Genomic DNA, 15325 nt, shown 5'->3' with positions numbered 1-15325 from the left:
TTCGGTGATCACAATTGGCTACCTAAATCGTGTGATTTAAAACCATTAAATTTATTTTTAGAGGGTTATTTGAAGTCGTCTATGCTACAAACACCCTTGCATTAGGAGGAAATTCAACACTGCATCAATGAAATTCAGCCACATTTATACAAAATGGTCATGGAAAATTTTGACAAGAGTGCGCATGTGCCAGTAAATCCTTGGAGGCCATTTGCCTGATGTGTTAATACATATATAACCCTATCATATGTACTTTATGATTCAATAAAAAATATTACAATCTAAAGAAAGAAAACATTGTTTTCTATTCAATTCAAATCTTGCGTAACTTTTGGGACACCCTTTACTACCAATCCCATGATACTGAACCAGATACATAATTAGAAACAGAACATTTTTAATTCCTAAGAACGATTAAAAAAATTGCACCTGTTATGTATTGTAATATAAATATATCAGGTTAATATAGTCTGTTCGCTGGATCTTTGCACATGTACATACTCGCGATTATGTTTTAGATACATACTCTATTTTTTCTACTAACAGAACATAAAACCGCGAAATTGGTCCGCTTGTCCCTTTATAATAAAATACATAAAACAAAGAAAGCAACATAATAAAGGACGGTGTCTGATTCACAAACTAGCCGGTCGGCATTTCGACTTTTGAAAACGTTGTGACAACAAATTTGTTTTCGTATTATTTATACTTTTAAATTAATTTTCTTGTCTCAGCATTATCATTTTTTTAACAGTTGTTCTATTGAATAAAATATTAGCGTACTGTTCGATATATTGGGGTAAGAACAAATTTATTAGCTAATATTTACAAATTTTGTTGTCTAATCACTAATTCCATTATTTGATTCTGGCTACAATTCTGTACAAAAATTGCAGATTTTCAAAAAAGTATAGGTTCAATATCCATAATAAAAATAAAAGAAATGTCAGGTACAATTAAAAAAAAAATGCGAAGAAAAGTTAAAAATCAAGGGAAAACATCATGAGAAAAAAAGAAATGAAGCAATTGCTCTCTCTAAAAGCTCTAAGGGAAAATTAACAGAGTGTACGGCAGCTGTTGCACTATCATCATCCAGTGACACTGACACTGATTCATTTGTGTCTGATTCCTCAGATACCGAATCATTCAAATATTTTGATTTTGGTCGTTATCAGGATTTGCCTGAGATTAATTCTTACGTGCTGATGAAATTTCGTGATATAAAATCAGTTTTTTATTTAGCGAAAATTACTGAAGTAAACGACAACGACGTTAAAGTCACATTTTTGCATTAGAGTACTAAAAGTAAAAACACATTTTTGTTTCCCGCTGTTGAGGACATATCGCATGTCGAACATAGCGAACAGAGAACGGAAACACCAAATACATCAAGGGTGCATTTTATCCGCCCTTTTATTTAATGTATATGCCGAACATATAATTAGAGCTTCTCTTGAAGATCGCCCTGAAGGTGCCAGAGCCAATGGAATCATCATTAACAATATAAGATATGCCGATGACACCGTAGTATTAGCAGAAACAGATGACCAACTAAAAATATTGATGAACATATTATCGGAAGAAAGTCACAAGCTGGGCTTGGACATTAATTCTGGTATTCCACAAAACCCCCCATGAACAAGTTACACCTAACATACAAATAAATGGTATCACCCTTCAGAGTTCCCAAAGCTTCATACACCTGGACAGAGAACTAAATAGTCAACTAGACCACTCAAAAGAAATTAGAAGACGCATTGAAATAGCAAGATCTGGTTTCATGAATATGCGTAAAATGCTCTGTAACCCCAAGCTATCAGTCTCAGTAAGATTAAGAACACTAAAGTGTTATGTGTAGTCTCTATTACCATATGGCTGTGAGACCTGGACATTAAAACAGTATGACGTCAACAAATTAAATTCATTTGAAATGTGGATGTACCGCGGAATGCTAAGAATAAGCTGGACCAGCAGAACTACGAATGAAGAAGTACTGAAAGCAATGAACGTCCGCCCTCATCTGGTCAATACTATCAAAATTAGACAGACGTCATATCTAGGACACATAATGAGCCATAGGGGCATAGGACGAGAGAAAAAATCTTGGCTAAAACATCAGAGATTGGACCCACACAAAAGGAAATGAATTAATTCATCAAGCCCAGAACAGGGAGAAATTTGCCATATTGATCGCCAACCTCAACAGAGAAGGCACTTAGCAGGAGGAGATGTGTACTGCCACCAATTTCTTAATTGCGGAGGTACAAAGCGTCAGAAGTCCTTTATTTCATTCGGCATCACATTCGATAATGTAGATATTCGTTAAGAATTTTGATTTAACTCGTTTTGTTGAAGTTTATGTATATATTTCATTTGATATTTTGAAATATATAACGAACGTTTTAAAGAATTTTAGTTTGTTTTTAATTTGTCTCAAGCTGGCTCACTACTTTGGCCAAGTTTGAAACAAAAAAGTGTTTTTAAAAATAATAAATTAGTTTGTGATTACAAAAGACTGCTATTTTTATTTGATTATAAATAGATTCAATGATTGCATTTTGAATTGGAACTAAAAAATCGTTAATAAACAATATTCATCAAAAATGTGAAAAATTTAAACGTGGCCCACTTTCCCTTGCGCTTTGCACTTTGCGCATGCATGAGTCATAGCCGTTTAGATAATCCGATAATCCACTACCTCTAACGGTTAATATCATTGTTTTAATGCAACGTTGTTTTTGGACAAACTGTATGTTTCTGAAAATTTAAAAATCATCTTTGTAAATATTTACAAATTAAAAAAAAAAAACCCCAAAACAAAAATCTTAACTATTTCCTAATTTTTACATCAACAATACTTGTTTGACTTACCGCTTGCTTTAATTCGTAAAATAATGACGTTTGTGCAAAGAATCAACGGACAGACTATACTAATTTCAGTTGTCTAGTAAAAAATGGAGAGTGGTAACAGAATGTCAAAACTGCAAAAGGTTTGTAAAATCTACTATCTATCCAATGTTAAAGTACAAATTGTTTCATTAAATATTAGTTTCGTTGCCAGTGGAACTGAACTAATTTAATTTGTTTCGATACTCATACTAATGTTGTATATGTGATACACATTAGAAAAGAAAATTAGCTTTACCAAAGGCCAAACGTTGCAAAACCGAGGTTGAAAGATTGGGAGAAGCAACTTTTCAAAACGGTTTCATGTCTTAATGTTTATTCGAATTTATCTTAATGAATGCTTCCAAATGCCATTTATAAAAAATATAGACTTGATATTGTTTCTTGTTAATAACTTGTTCCATTGCCAAGTTTCATTAAGTCTAAGTTCCTCCAACAAACGGATTTTTTTGAAATAGTACATACTATTGAAGCGAATAGTACATACTGAAACGACTCATCCGAAAACAAAAAATTAAATGGTTTCATATTCGGTATCAAATTGGTTATGGTCGGTACTGCAATGAAACATTTTTACCGAAAAAAAAAAAAAACAAAATGAGCTTTGAATTTTTCGATCCCTTTTTTGCACTTTGAATTGTTTATAGCGTTTTTTAAATAACAATGAATAGTTTCGAAATACGAGTGACAGTTGAAAAAACGTGGTTTCAAGAAAAGCCGATTAAAGTAAACACTGTCGTTACCCGGCCCTCTGGAGTGGCCTTCTATACTTTTTCTCAGTATTTTCTAGCAAATAAAAAATCATTTGGATTTTTTGAAAATTATTTGGAGAAACTTAGTATTAAATACTAACTGCTATAGTTTAAAATCAACTTTGTGGATTAAGGAGTTAGGATTCTTCCTTCGAATAAAGGAGATCCGGATTCTAATTCCATAGGACTGAAAATAATTAGCAAGTTATGACTGGCTGAGTAGCAGCCAGTAAATAGATATCGAAGGTGAGAAGTAGAGACCGACCGAATGTGATTTTTTTGGCCGAAGCCGATGCCGAAGGTGACTAAAAATATACCTATTCCTATTATATGTTACTAATTTAAATAATGTGCATTATATTTTTATTACCTGATATGTGATAACCAAAAATATGAAATTATGAGATAAAAAAGTCAAACATTTATACATTATTTGGTAATAGAAGCGATAATAAAAATAAATAACAATAAAAAACATTAAAGTCGAAACATTCATAGTCGATGGTCGATGTTTTGCCATTTAGGTATCTAGTCAAAACACCAGGAATCATGAGTTTTAACAAATACAATAAAATTATTATTATTATCAGAATTTTACTACGTGAGAAATATTCAAATGATGATCTTTGAGACATCTTGGCCTATTGTTAAAATTTATATCCTACCTACTACCTGACCTAAAAGTTTGTAAAACGTTTTAGTTAAGGGTATAAAATAGGGTGTAAATACTATTCAAATTATCAAAGACTCGCCGAAGCATATTGTTTAGAGATTATTTCATTTCTATATATATTTAGGGATTCTACAGTATTCACTGCCTTCCCTCGCTCAACCGTTTCCATCTCTCTCTGTTGTTCCATTCTCCATCGTTTAGTCCTCTCTTACTCATGGCGTCGTCTACTTCGTTCCTCCAGGTCATTTCTATCGTATAGTATACTGACAGAGCTTTTTATTATTCCACCTTCGGCGAAACCTTCGGCTTTGTTTTGGCCGAAGCCGAATTTTGGCAGGTTTAAATATTGGCCGAAGGTGGCCGAAGCCGATTAATCGGTCGGTCTCTAGTGAGAAGCCGTAAGAGTATAAGTCAAATAATAGTGTTTTCCAGAAAATATACTCATACTCCTGATACATATCACATACTGGACTTCTATTCATATAATCAATGTTAGTGGTACAAAAAAATGGGCATGAACTGACTTGTACTCTTAAGAATGTGTGGAAAAACCAAAGACAGATCGGGTAGTGAAAAATACTCAGAACCAAAAAATGGACTCATAGTCTTAGTACTATGTATCACTTAGGATGGCATTAATTGGCGTACGTTTATTGATTAAGAAAAATATTCCAACAAAGTCTTCTTTGGAACATTCCTCTGAAGTATTAACGATGAATGATTATTCTAATAATACTTATCTTATTTTTTCAATATTGGATAGATAGTAGCAACAATGAGGTGCAACAATTTTTTAAAGAAAGAGTGCTGTAGTTTAATAGAAAGTATGCAAGTATGGAGATAGACCCTTAACCATATAATTACCCATGTTAGATCTGTTAGAATAATGTGATTTTCTGTGCGCACCAGCCGTGTCTGAAGATTGTGGTCCGTGTTTCCAGGACGATGAGGAAGATGCCTGAAATAGAAAAGTACAATTATAAAATTTACGTTATCAGTATATATTTATATAGTATAAAAGTATATATTATGGTTAGTTGCAAGATATTCTAGAAAGCGCAAAGCTCTGGCAACCCTGTAAGTGTCGAATCAGGCCTCGTCTAAAAAATAAATGATCCAGCCATGTCGAAAATTTTCAAGGGGCCTTCTACCTATCGGTTCTTAATTTGGTATTTGTTTAGTTAGTGTATTTTTATCCATTTTGTGCATACATTTTGTTGTTTATTTTTTATTGATCAAGTAGATATTAAGTCATACGTGATAGATTCGACCGTTACTTGATGGAAATTCATTTTATATCACAATAAAACACTGAAAACTTTGTTTTCAAAACTTCCACAAAATTTATTATAATATTTTATCACTACAGTTGTTTTGGCAGAGTGCCTTTCTCAAGTGTTGAATGTGTTTACAATTATTTATAGTCTTTACGAAATAAGTTGAGGAGGGGAGAACTGTTTGTCTCAAGTTGGTCATTCAGAATTATGTCTGTGTTTTTTTATTTGTTAATTTCCATAGATTCTAATAAAGATAGCTTAAGGCCTTTATTTTGGATGTGAAGAATTTGAAATTCGTCATTAAAAGACTGATTATGATCTAGAAGCTATGTATGTTCTGCTATACGTTTCTTAAAGGTTCTACCAGTTTGACCTATGTAAGTTTTTGGGCAGTGGCCGCATTTAAGTTTGTATATACCACTGTGTAAGTGCTTTTTATTTTGGCTTTTGTTGTTTTTAATATATTTGCCTAACTTGTTGTTGGTTCTAAAAGCTGGTGTTATTCCTTTCTTTTTTATGCGTTTGGCTATTTTTGTTGTTATTTTGCCTATATATGTAATCGAGCAGAAGTTACTGGGTTTTTTCTGGTGGTGGAAATACTAATTTCAGGGCTGTCTTGTGTAGTTTTTGATTTAAAATTTTCTAATTGTTTGTTCGTTGTACCCATTGTTTACTGCTATTTGCTTAATGATATTTAATTCTGTCGTCAGAAACCGTTGACCTAATTTAAGTTGTATATAATAGGTGCACGATGGCCAACAATTCGTTCTGGTCAGGACAGGTCCGCAGAACCAGCCTTCTTGGCATATAGAGACCTTCTGGTAGATTAAGTTCCTAGAAACTCTGCTCTTTTTATTACCTAACTGATATCCTTTTTATTGCAGGATTTTTCTAAGTCTCTAGCGAGACTTAGTGTCGATTTTATATTTAAATCGTATTTATTTTCAGCTTTTCGACTTTTATTTCGAATTAAATCGTCTTTTACTACGACTTGACGAATTTTGGTAAGATTTATTTGATATTTTCAGGGCATTTTTAACTTAGCATAATCTGTGAAATTATTGTTATTTTTAACTTCTTTTTCAGATTATTTTTCTAAGTTCTTAAACGAACTTAGAATAATTTCTACTATTTATTAATTGGTATTTTTCGTCGAATTTCGACTTAGTAGAATTTTTGTAAAATTATTTCTCTTTTAGGTTCAAATCCGGCTAAGTCCCTGAGCGGGACTTAGTCGGATTTTTATAACATTTTCTTTTCTCTTATTTTACTAATTTGACTTAGGATAAATTTATAATTTGTTTTCACTTTCAGACACTTAGAAAGATTTTTGATATTTTTATTTTAGGGACTCTGAAATATTTTCAGACCCAAAATAACTTATTATTTTTAATTAATATTATTTTTCTCTCGTAGGGACTTTGAAAATATTTCTAATATTTTATTTCTTTTCAGGATAAAATAACTTGTAATATTTTTCTAACATTTTATTTACTGTTTTGGACTTTGAAATATTTCGATATAAAAATAACTTATTTTTCACATTTCAGGTCTTTTTCGATTCGGAAATTGTTAATAACTATTTGTTTATTGATATTTTGTTACATGTCTTTGTTGATTCGTCCCGAAGTCACTACGACAAACATTTATTTCGCATTTTGAACAAAATCTGACATTTAGATTCTAACACTTGATTTCCGAAATTTTTGGAAAAATTTTTACTTTTTTTCAAATTTTACTTTTTTTGCTTTTTGCATTAATTAGTCTTAGGTGGGATAACTAACGACCTTTACTTCAGATTCTTAGTTCTAAGACTAATTAACACCTTATTTACAGATTCTTAGTATTAAGATAACTAACTCTTTGTTTACAGATTCTTAGTTATAAAACTAATCAACATTTATTTGCAGATTCTTAGCTTTAGTAAACATTTAGTTGCATTTATTTAAAAGGTATTTTCCCTCTAGCTTAGTGTTCATATACGATCTATATGACCACAGACCGTGATCCTTACATGCTCCGGTGCATTTCAGCTATGCATAGTGCGACTGGACTACCTTCCCTCATTCCCGAGGGTAACATCCAGCGACAGTAGGATGGGATGATGAATTGTGTATAGTCGTGTCAGTATGGGTAGGTTTATGAAATACAGAGAACTCATGTTTATTTTTAAGTCTGATGATTTCCGTCTATTTCTGTTTAACCCTTAACTGGTCCGGTACTGTAGCAGTAGCGTAACTGGTCCGGCGTAGTCTGCGAAACTACTGTTTCCAAGAAAGCAAAACATCACTCAAAAAAAATTTTTTTATTAAGAAAAAATGTTACAAACATACCCTAATATATTTATATAAACGTATTAGATTTGGGCATTATTTCGGTTAAGAAGAAAATATTAAAATAAAACTGACATCCATACAAATATTTGTGAAAAAGTACATAGTTTTGTAAAGTAATTAAAAAATATATAAAAAAACACTACGAAAAAAAAAAATGTATTCTTGGGATAAAAGTTCAAACTGCACACTAAACAAAAAACTGGGTAAAATAAAAATCGATCAAAAATGTTTGTTTCCAGCATCAGTCAAACTTTAGCAATTGTATAGGAAATTTTTATATGGTGGTTTTGTTCATCCCAAACAAACAGGCTTTTGCAACGCAAGCACAGGTATTTTGTCATCCTGCGATTTCTACTCGGACACAAACTGCAAATCTTGCGTTTTTCTAAAATATAAACATCCGGCTGATTGTCCTCTTGTTCTTCTTGAATTCCACGTATCTGGCTAAATGTAAGACGTAATTGACGTGGAATGTTCGTCATTGTCATTCGTCTTTTCATGTGATCTTACACTAACTGCATAGCCAACTCCAAAGCAAAAACACTTTTTTCTTTTATTACTGGATTGTTTTTGTAACACTGATGTAGAATATATAAATTTGTTATAGAAATGTTCAATATGCAGAAAAAAATTGTTAAGGACCATCTTCGAGTTCGACGGCTTGAGGTGCTTTTGGAGCATTTCTCATCTAGGGAAATTATAATAAGAAATAATTTCTGGTTTTTCAGTAGAGGGATCACTATAACGTCTACTATGCATTTAAGATATAAGTACTGTAGCCTTTCCCACTTTTGCTACATGAGAAATTAAGGTACATTCTTTCCTAAATCCATAAATTGTTGACCCTTCAGGTCTGTTTCTGTTGGGCAGATAAAATGGAGGTATTTCAGCATTTTTTTTTCAGTGTGCACACATAAGTCAAGTTTTTTGTTCGTAAAATATCCACTTATTGAATAGAAGAGTACCAATTGTCAGCTGTGATATTTCGGTTGCTACCAAAGAGCGGTTCAGCTAAGCGCAACACAGTTTGTGTAGGCTTTAGGAATTTTTTGTACTCGTCACTGATACCAAATCCATCTGAGTCTTTTCCGCTGTAGATATAAGCATCATACAAATAACCATTACGTGCATTCGTAAGACACTGTATTTTGAGTCCGTATTTAGCCGGTTTGTTAGGCATGTACATTTTAAACCGGCATTTGTCTCGAAAGCTTACAAGAATTTCATCAATTGTGGCAGATTGGCCAAGTCCGTATATACTTTGACAATTTTCTATGAAAGTATTGAATATAAATGAAATAGCTGCAGTTGGATCATCTTTTTTGCGTTCCTCCCTGTCTTCAGGATTGTCGAATCGGATAGCAAGTAAAAGAACAGCAAATCTTTTTTTGCTCATGACTGCTTTGAAGATTTTTCTTTCAGTTCCATCTGTTGCAAATAAACGGTCTATATTTTCGTGACTGGAGTTGAAAATGGCAGTGTAAACAAGGAGTCTCAAAAATGCTCTTAACTCAATAACATCGATTTCTCTAAGATGATGGATAGAACTAGCAGAATATTTCTCACGCATTGATCGTAATTTTGTGTTTGTATTCTGCTCAATATGTTGTAGAATGTTATCACTAAACAACATATTCCAAACAGACAAGGGTATCGCAGCCTTGCCGAGTATTTTTGTATTTATTTTTAGAATTGACACTTTTATGACAATGTTCTAGATGAGGGGATAACTTCTGACGTACACCACCTGTGTCGATTTTTACCATAAACATAGGTTTTGTCACTATCACTTACTGCTAATTCATCACAATCTGCAGGCTCGTCAGAATCAGAAAATTCCGAACATGTATTGTCTTCAGATTCAATGTTATGGTCTTCCGAAATATTGTTTACGTCACTGTCACTATCACATTCCTCATTGTACCACTTTAAAAGAGTTGTCTCATAATCGTCATCGCCGAAACGCACTCGTTTTGATGGCCCGGGCATAATTTCTAAAAATGCACGACATACAAAAAAGTCACACCAACAGTCCGGCGTCGTCTGAGGAACTACTCTCGACCTAATTGTTGCGATAACTTTTTAGAAACTGAGAGAAACTTGTCGCAAATACATCTACTTGTCAAGCTCCAACAACGCCGGACCAGTTAAGGGTTAAGTCTGTTTCTATTGTAAATTCAAGATTCAAAATTTAAAATAATTTAACCTATTCTTCAACTAAAAGTACGAATAAAATAGTGCATATTATGTCTAAAGTTGCCGTAAATCAATTAATTCAACCGGGTTAATTTTTCTATGCATACCAGACAAAATTTTACTGAACAGCACTGGTTCCGTTTAAAACATGGCTGATTCCGTCTGCGCGAACGAGATACGCGTACTTATCTGGACAAGCAGAGTGGGCATTCTGATTGTTTATTATTCTGTGGTACTGGTATGTTTTACCAGTTTATTATGTTTTAAAATTTTAAATCAAAAACTACACAAGAAAGCCCTGAAATAAGTATTGTAGTAGTGATAAGATATTATAATAAATTTTGTGGAAGTTTTGAAAACTAAAGTTTTCAGTGCTTTATTGTTATATTTAGTCATACCTTTTACTCTTCCGAGAAATCGCATTTCGCTGGCTTGCATACTAGAGATATCTATAATCAACGAATAAACGCTTAAGCGTCTATAATAATTGTTATAAGTTATCGCATAAACGTCAGTCACCTCCAGTTTATTACGTTTCTAAACTATTCCACTATTGTTCTTTGTAATTTTATTGTTTTGTGAAAACAAAATGTTTTGATTACCTTAAGATTGTTTTTATCAGTCTTTACAAAATTACTATTATTATTACGGTTTAATAAATAAAACACAAATTTTCTACCAATTTTCATTCTTCGGTATATCTTACCACAAATGTATCTAATTATAGAGGTAAAATAATTGAGTGGATAGGTAGTTATATATCTGGTAGATGTCAGTATGTTAAATATGGAAATTGTTTATCTCAACGAGTATCTGTAACCTCAGGAGTTCCTCAGGGGTCTCATATTGGACCTTTCTTATTTAATATATTTGTTAATGATATATCCTCAGTGATTAAAAATAGTAAATTCCTAATGTTTGCTGATGACCTTAAAATATTTCGAATAGTTAATGACCTAGTTGATGCCTCTTTGTTACAGAATGACATTAAAAGCTTAGCTAGTTGGTGTGAGGTAAACATGCTATACTTAAATATACAAAAATGTTTTAAAATTACTTTTGGAAGAACAAGAGAGTTTGTAAATTATGATTATTGTATAAATAATGTACCTTTAGAGGCACGTCATAATATTAAAGATTTAGGTATAAATTTTGATTCTAAACTAACTTTTAAATATCACATTAACGAAACTTCAGCTAAAGCTTTAAAAATGTTGGGATTTATTCTTAGAAACTGTAATCAGTTTTAGTACAAACTTTAAAAATGTTATACTGTAGTTTAGTTCGTTCAGTTTTGGGAGTATGGCTCTCTCTTTTGGTCTCCTTCATATAACAGTGACATCTACAGTATCGAGAGAGTTCAAAATAAATTCTTGAGGGTATGTGCGTACAAAATTGGTTTTATTAGACATCAATACACATATGATGATATATTGTCAATACTAAATATCTCATCACTACATGATAGAAGATGTCAAGCTGATTTATGTTTCCTTTTTAAAATTATAAATGGATATGTTCAAGATCCAGAGTTACTAAGTTTAATAAATTTTAATGTTAATACTAGAAGAACTCGTAACACTGAGATTTTCAACATTCCATTCCACACTACGAATTATGGCCAAAATGAACCCATTACAAGAATTTTACGAACTGCCAATGAGCACAGCAATAGTTTAGAGTTATTTGGAATATCTACAGCAACATTTAAGAAATCATTTGAGAGATTTTGAGCATTATTTAATAACTTAAGCTACTACTTTAATTGAATTTTGTTTGATTTTAATTTTGGTTTGTTTTTTATTAACGCAACCTATATATAAGCCTTGTAAAGGTTGACGTCATATTTCTGTAAAAATGGTATATCCGTTAATTAAATAAATAAATAAAAAAATAAATAATTTGGTATATTTTTCTCATTACAAAGGAACATTTTAGGAGAAATCATAATCTATATTCGATACATATAAAAAAGCTGTATTTAAATCGTTAAAATCGGTGTATTATTTTTCGGCGTATCATCACGTATTAATATCTTAAACCAAATCAATGTATTTTACACTTCTTGAAAATTACTTTGTTCAACACCAATTTGTTTACAATACTTTTAAAATTTGACTTCAATGAATGTCAACTATAAACTTAAAAACTTTTATAAACTGTAAAATTACAACTGTTTAAACTGTCAAAAAATCTGTTTATATAGTCGGTTCGCTATTCCCAGTCCGAACTCTAGTGAATTTAGTAATTATTTTTTTGCATTACTTTTTGAGAGACTAGAAGTGGCTGGAAATTACTATACAACCAGCACACGTACTTATAGCCAGTGTTAATAGTAAACAAACTAAATAGTAGATAAAATAAAACTTTACGAATTACCGACAATCAATATTTATTTATTTGCACCATATAATAAATAGTTATGTCAAATTATAACAACTAAAATATATCTTTTAAATATATACTACCCAAAATTTTATGGGTTTAGTATACACTTCCAGACTATTTATAATAATTCTTCTTTTTTCAATGAAAGAAGTCTGTAATAAAAGTTTATTTAAGCTGTTAATACTGAGAGCTAGGAACTTTTGTGCTATAGGTTTCCAGCTATGAATCTGTCAAAATATGCCTGAGTTGAGCGAATGGACCTTATTATATTTTTTGACGATACAAACTTCATTGAACATTTTTCATGAATTTTCGATGTCATCTTCTCATGTCATGTTCTCGAACTACTTCTTCTTTTTCAATGGACTTTTTCTATGTGGGATAAATCTTACGAAACTTTCGTATCCCCTCCTTAATCCCTCCTTGATATGCATTCGCCTCGAATAACTGGATTATCAGCAATCGATTGAAGCCAACAGGATGAATCAGTTCCATGGTTTGGAGCTAGTCTCTCGATATGAACTGCCTTTTGTTTGCCTCTTGCTGAAAACTGGACGCCATTAGATTAGATCGTTTATTTTCTGCAGGACGCTGTACGGACCTTCCCAGTTTCGTTGAAGTTTCGGACAAAGTCATATCTTATGTGGGATTGTTTAACAATACTGGGTCACCCCTTTCGAAAGTTGTACCAGTAGCATGCACGTAGAGCCTAGTCTTTGATTTATCACTTTGAAGCTTCAAAGTTTTACGAGCAAATTCGTAGACCTTTTCCAATTTCTCTTTCAAATTTTCAATGTACGTCAGGGATTCTAATTTATCTATTTTACTAGTAATTTGACTTACCTCTAAATGAAAATTTTCGTTAATTTGAGATAAACCATTCATGAGTTCTACACCTACTTTTCTACGACTATCTTTCTCTTCTTGTTTACGCTTTTCCTTCACCTTCCTACGCTTCTTATTTTCTTCTTCCATTTTTAAAAACCTTGAGGGGGGTCCGGACGTATCCAATTCTTTATTAATTTCAGACGTTATAGTCCTAACTATTTAGAATTATTTATTATCACACCGCTCTCACGAATGTTACACTTCTTGAAAATTACTTTAATCACCACCAACTTGTTTACAATACTTTTAAACTTTATCTGAATGACTAGCGCACCAATTCAAGCATAAACAACATCAGTCTCGACTCGCTATAATAAACTGTATAGCTTGCTATAATAAACTGCAGACTGTAGCTTATAGAAATATCTATTCCATTTTAAAACTACATGAGTCATCGATTCATAATGTTTCTTCGCGGAATTGTCATATTTTGTAAACAAAACGTTAAAATGGCTGCAATGAATGCCACGACTAGTGATCTGAAGTCTGGAAAAAGTCAAAAAGGAAAGAGTAAAGAAAAAGGCAATTATAAGTCAGAAATTATTAAGAAAGCGAGGCTGTGTGGGAAAGAATATGAAAATTATAAAGGTAATGTTTTACCTGCAAGAAAACCAGAAGGAGACTGTCAGAAGTTTTAAGGTTAAGTTAGTTTTAAAAAGCAAAATTATATATTTTTTGTAGTTGTCGCTCGAAGTGCTTTGAAAAAGTTAATGCGGATGTAAGGGCTGAAATACTTGCCAAATTAGCAATAATGCACGAGATTCATAGTTGCAAGGACTTATGGAAAAGTGTAAAACAGAGAGGACCTCGAAATGAAAATCCAAAGAATAGACGATATACAGAGTATATAAAAAATGTGAAGAACAAGAGTGTCATGGACACAATTTGGATTCCGCGATACCTTAGGCACTCGAGAAGCTCTATTCGCTGTACAAATGCTTATCCAGAGGTGCAGGGATGTCAACTGTGACGTATATATTTGTTTTATCGACTACAAAAAAGCATTTGATAGAGTAAAACATGACAAGCTCATATACATCTTGAGAGAAGCGGGCTTGGATGATAGAGACTTGCGAATTATATATAATTTATATTATAACCAAACTGCCAACATTAAAGTGGATGACAAGTAGACAGGACAATCTCTATAGATAGAGGAGTGAGACAAGGATGCATTCTGTCTCCAGTGCTATTTAACATGTACTCGGAGCGTGTCTTCGAGCAAGCACTCGGACAACTACAGGAAGGTGTCTTAATTAACTGAGTGCGTCTAAACAACATTAGATATGCTGACAATGCAGTGGTTTTTGCAGATAGCCTAGATGGTTTTCTAGCAATAATGTCGCGCATATCAGATATAAGTTGAGAATATGGGCTGGATCTCAATACGAACAAAAAAAAGTACATGGTAGTTAGTAAGCGCGAAATATTAAGTACACATCTATTGGTAAACCAACAGCCAATTGACACGGTAAACAGCTACACATATCTTGGTACTAGCATAAACAGACAATGGGACCACTCTACTGAAATAAAACAACGCATAGGGAAAGAAAGATCAGCGTTTGTAAAGATGAAGTCTCTTTTCAGAAGTCACGATTTATCACTTCTCATTTTTCAGATTAAGGTGTTTGGAAAAAAGGGACCAGGGAGAAGACGAATACCTTGTCTTCAAAACCTAAGAAAGAAGTTCAATACGTCTACAACCGCTAAATTCTGAATAGCTGCAAGCATAGTTAGGATAGGTATGCTGATCGCCAACATCCGGAACGGATAGGCACCGTAAGAAGAAGATGGGAAAGTGCGAAGTAAAACAGAGACGACCTCGAAATGAAAATACAAAGAATGGAGGATATAACATTAGTTACTCCAGACAGCCTCCAGCCCCTAAAATCAGTGTTTGCTAAA

The 15325-nt window shown here is 32.6% G+C and overlaps 1 protein-coding gene across 8 annotated transcripts in view; it reads right to left on the bottom strand.

Moving 5' to 3' along the window:
- east (enhanced adult sensory threshold) overlaps nt 1-15325 on the bottom strand; it is a 158957-nt gene that overhangs the window by 31287 nt on the left and 112345 nt on the right. For 7 of the 8 annotated variants that reach the window (XM_072527387.1, XM_072527383.1, XM_072527385.1 and 4 more), the window contains one exon: nt 5197-5290. In XM_072527387.1, coding sequence (XP_072383488.1) covers nt 5197-5290 — 94 coding nt within the window. The remainder of the gene's footprint in view (nt 1-5196; nt 5291-15325) is intronic. The other variant, XM_072527388.1, reaches the window with a different exon arrangement.

This window comes from Diabrotica undecimpunctata, chromosome 3 (genome assembly GCF_040954645.1).
Source record: "Diabrotica undecimpunctata isolate CICGRU chromosome 3, icDiaUnde3, whole genome shotgun sequence".
Classification (NCBI taxonomy): domain Eukaryota; kingdom Metazoa; phylum Arthropoda; class Insecta; order Coleoptera; family Chrysomelidae; genus Diabrotica; species Diabrotica undecimpunctata.
This window is presented reverse-complemented; position numbering and strand designations above follow the sequence as displayed.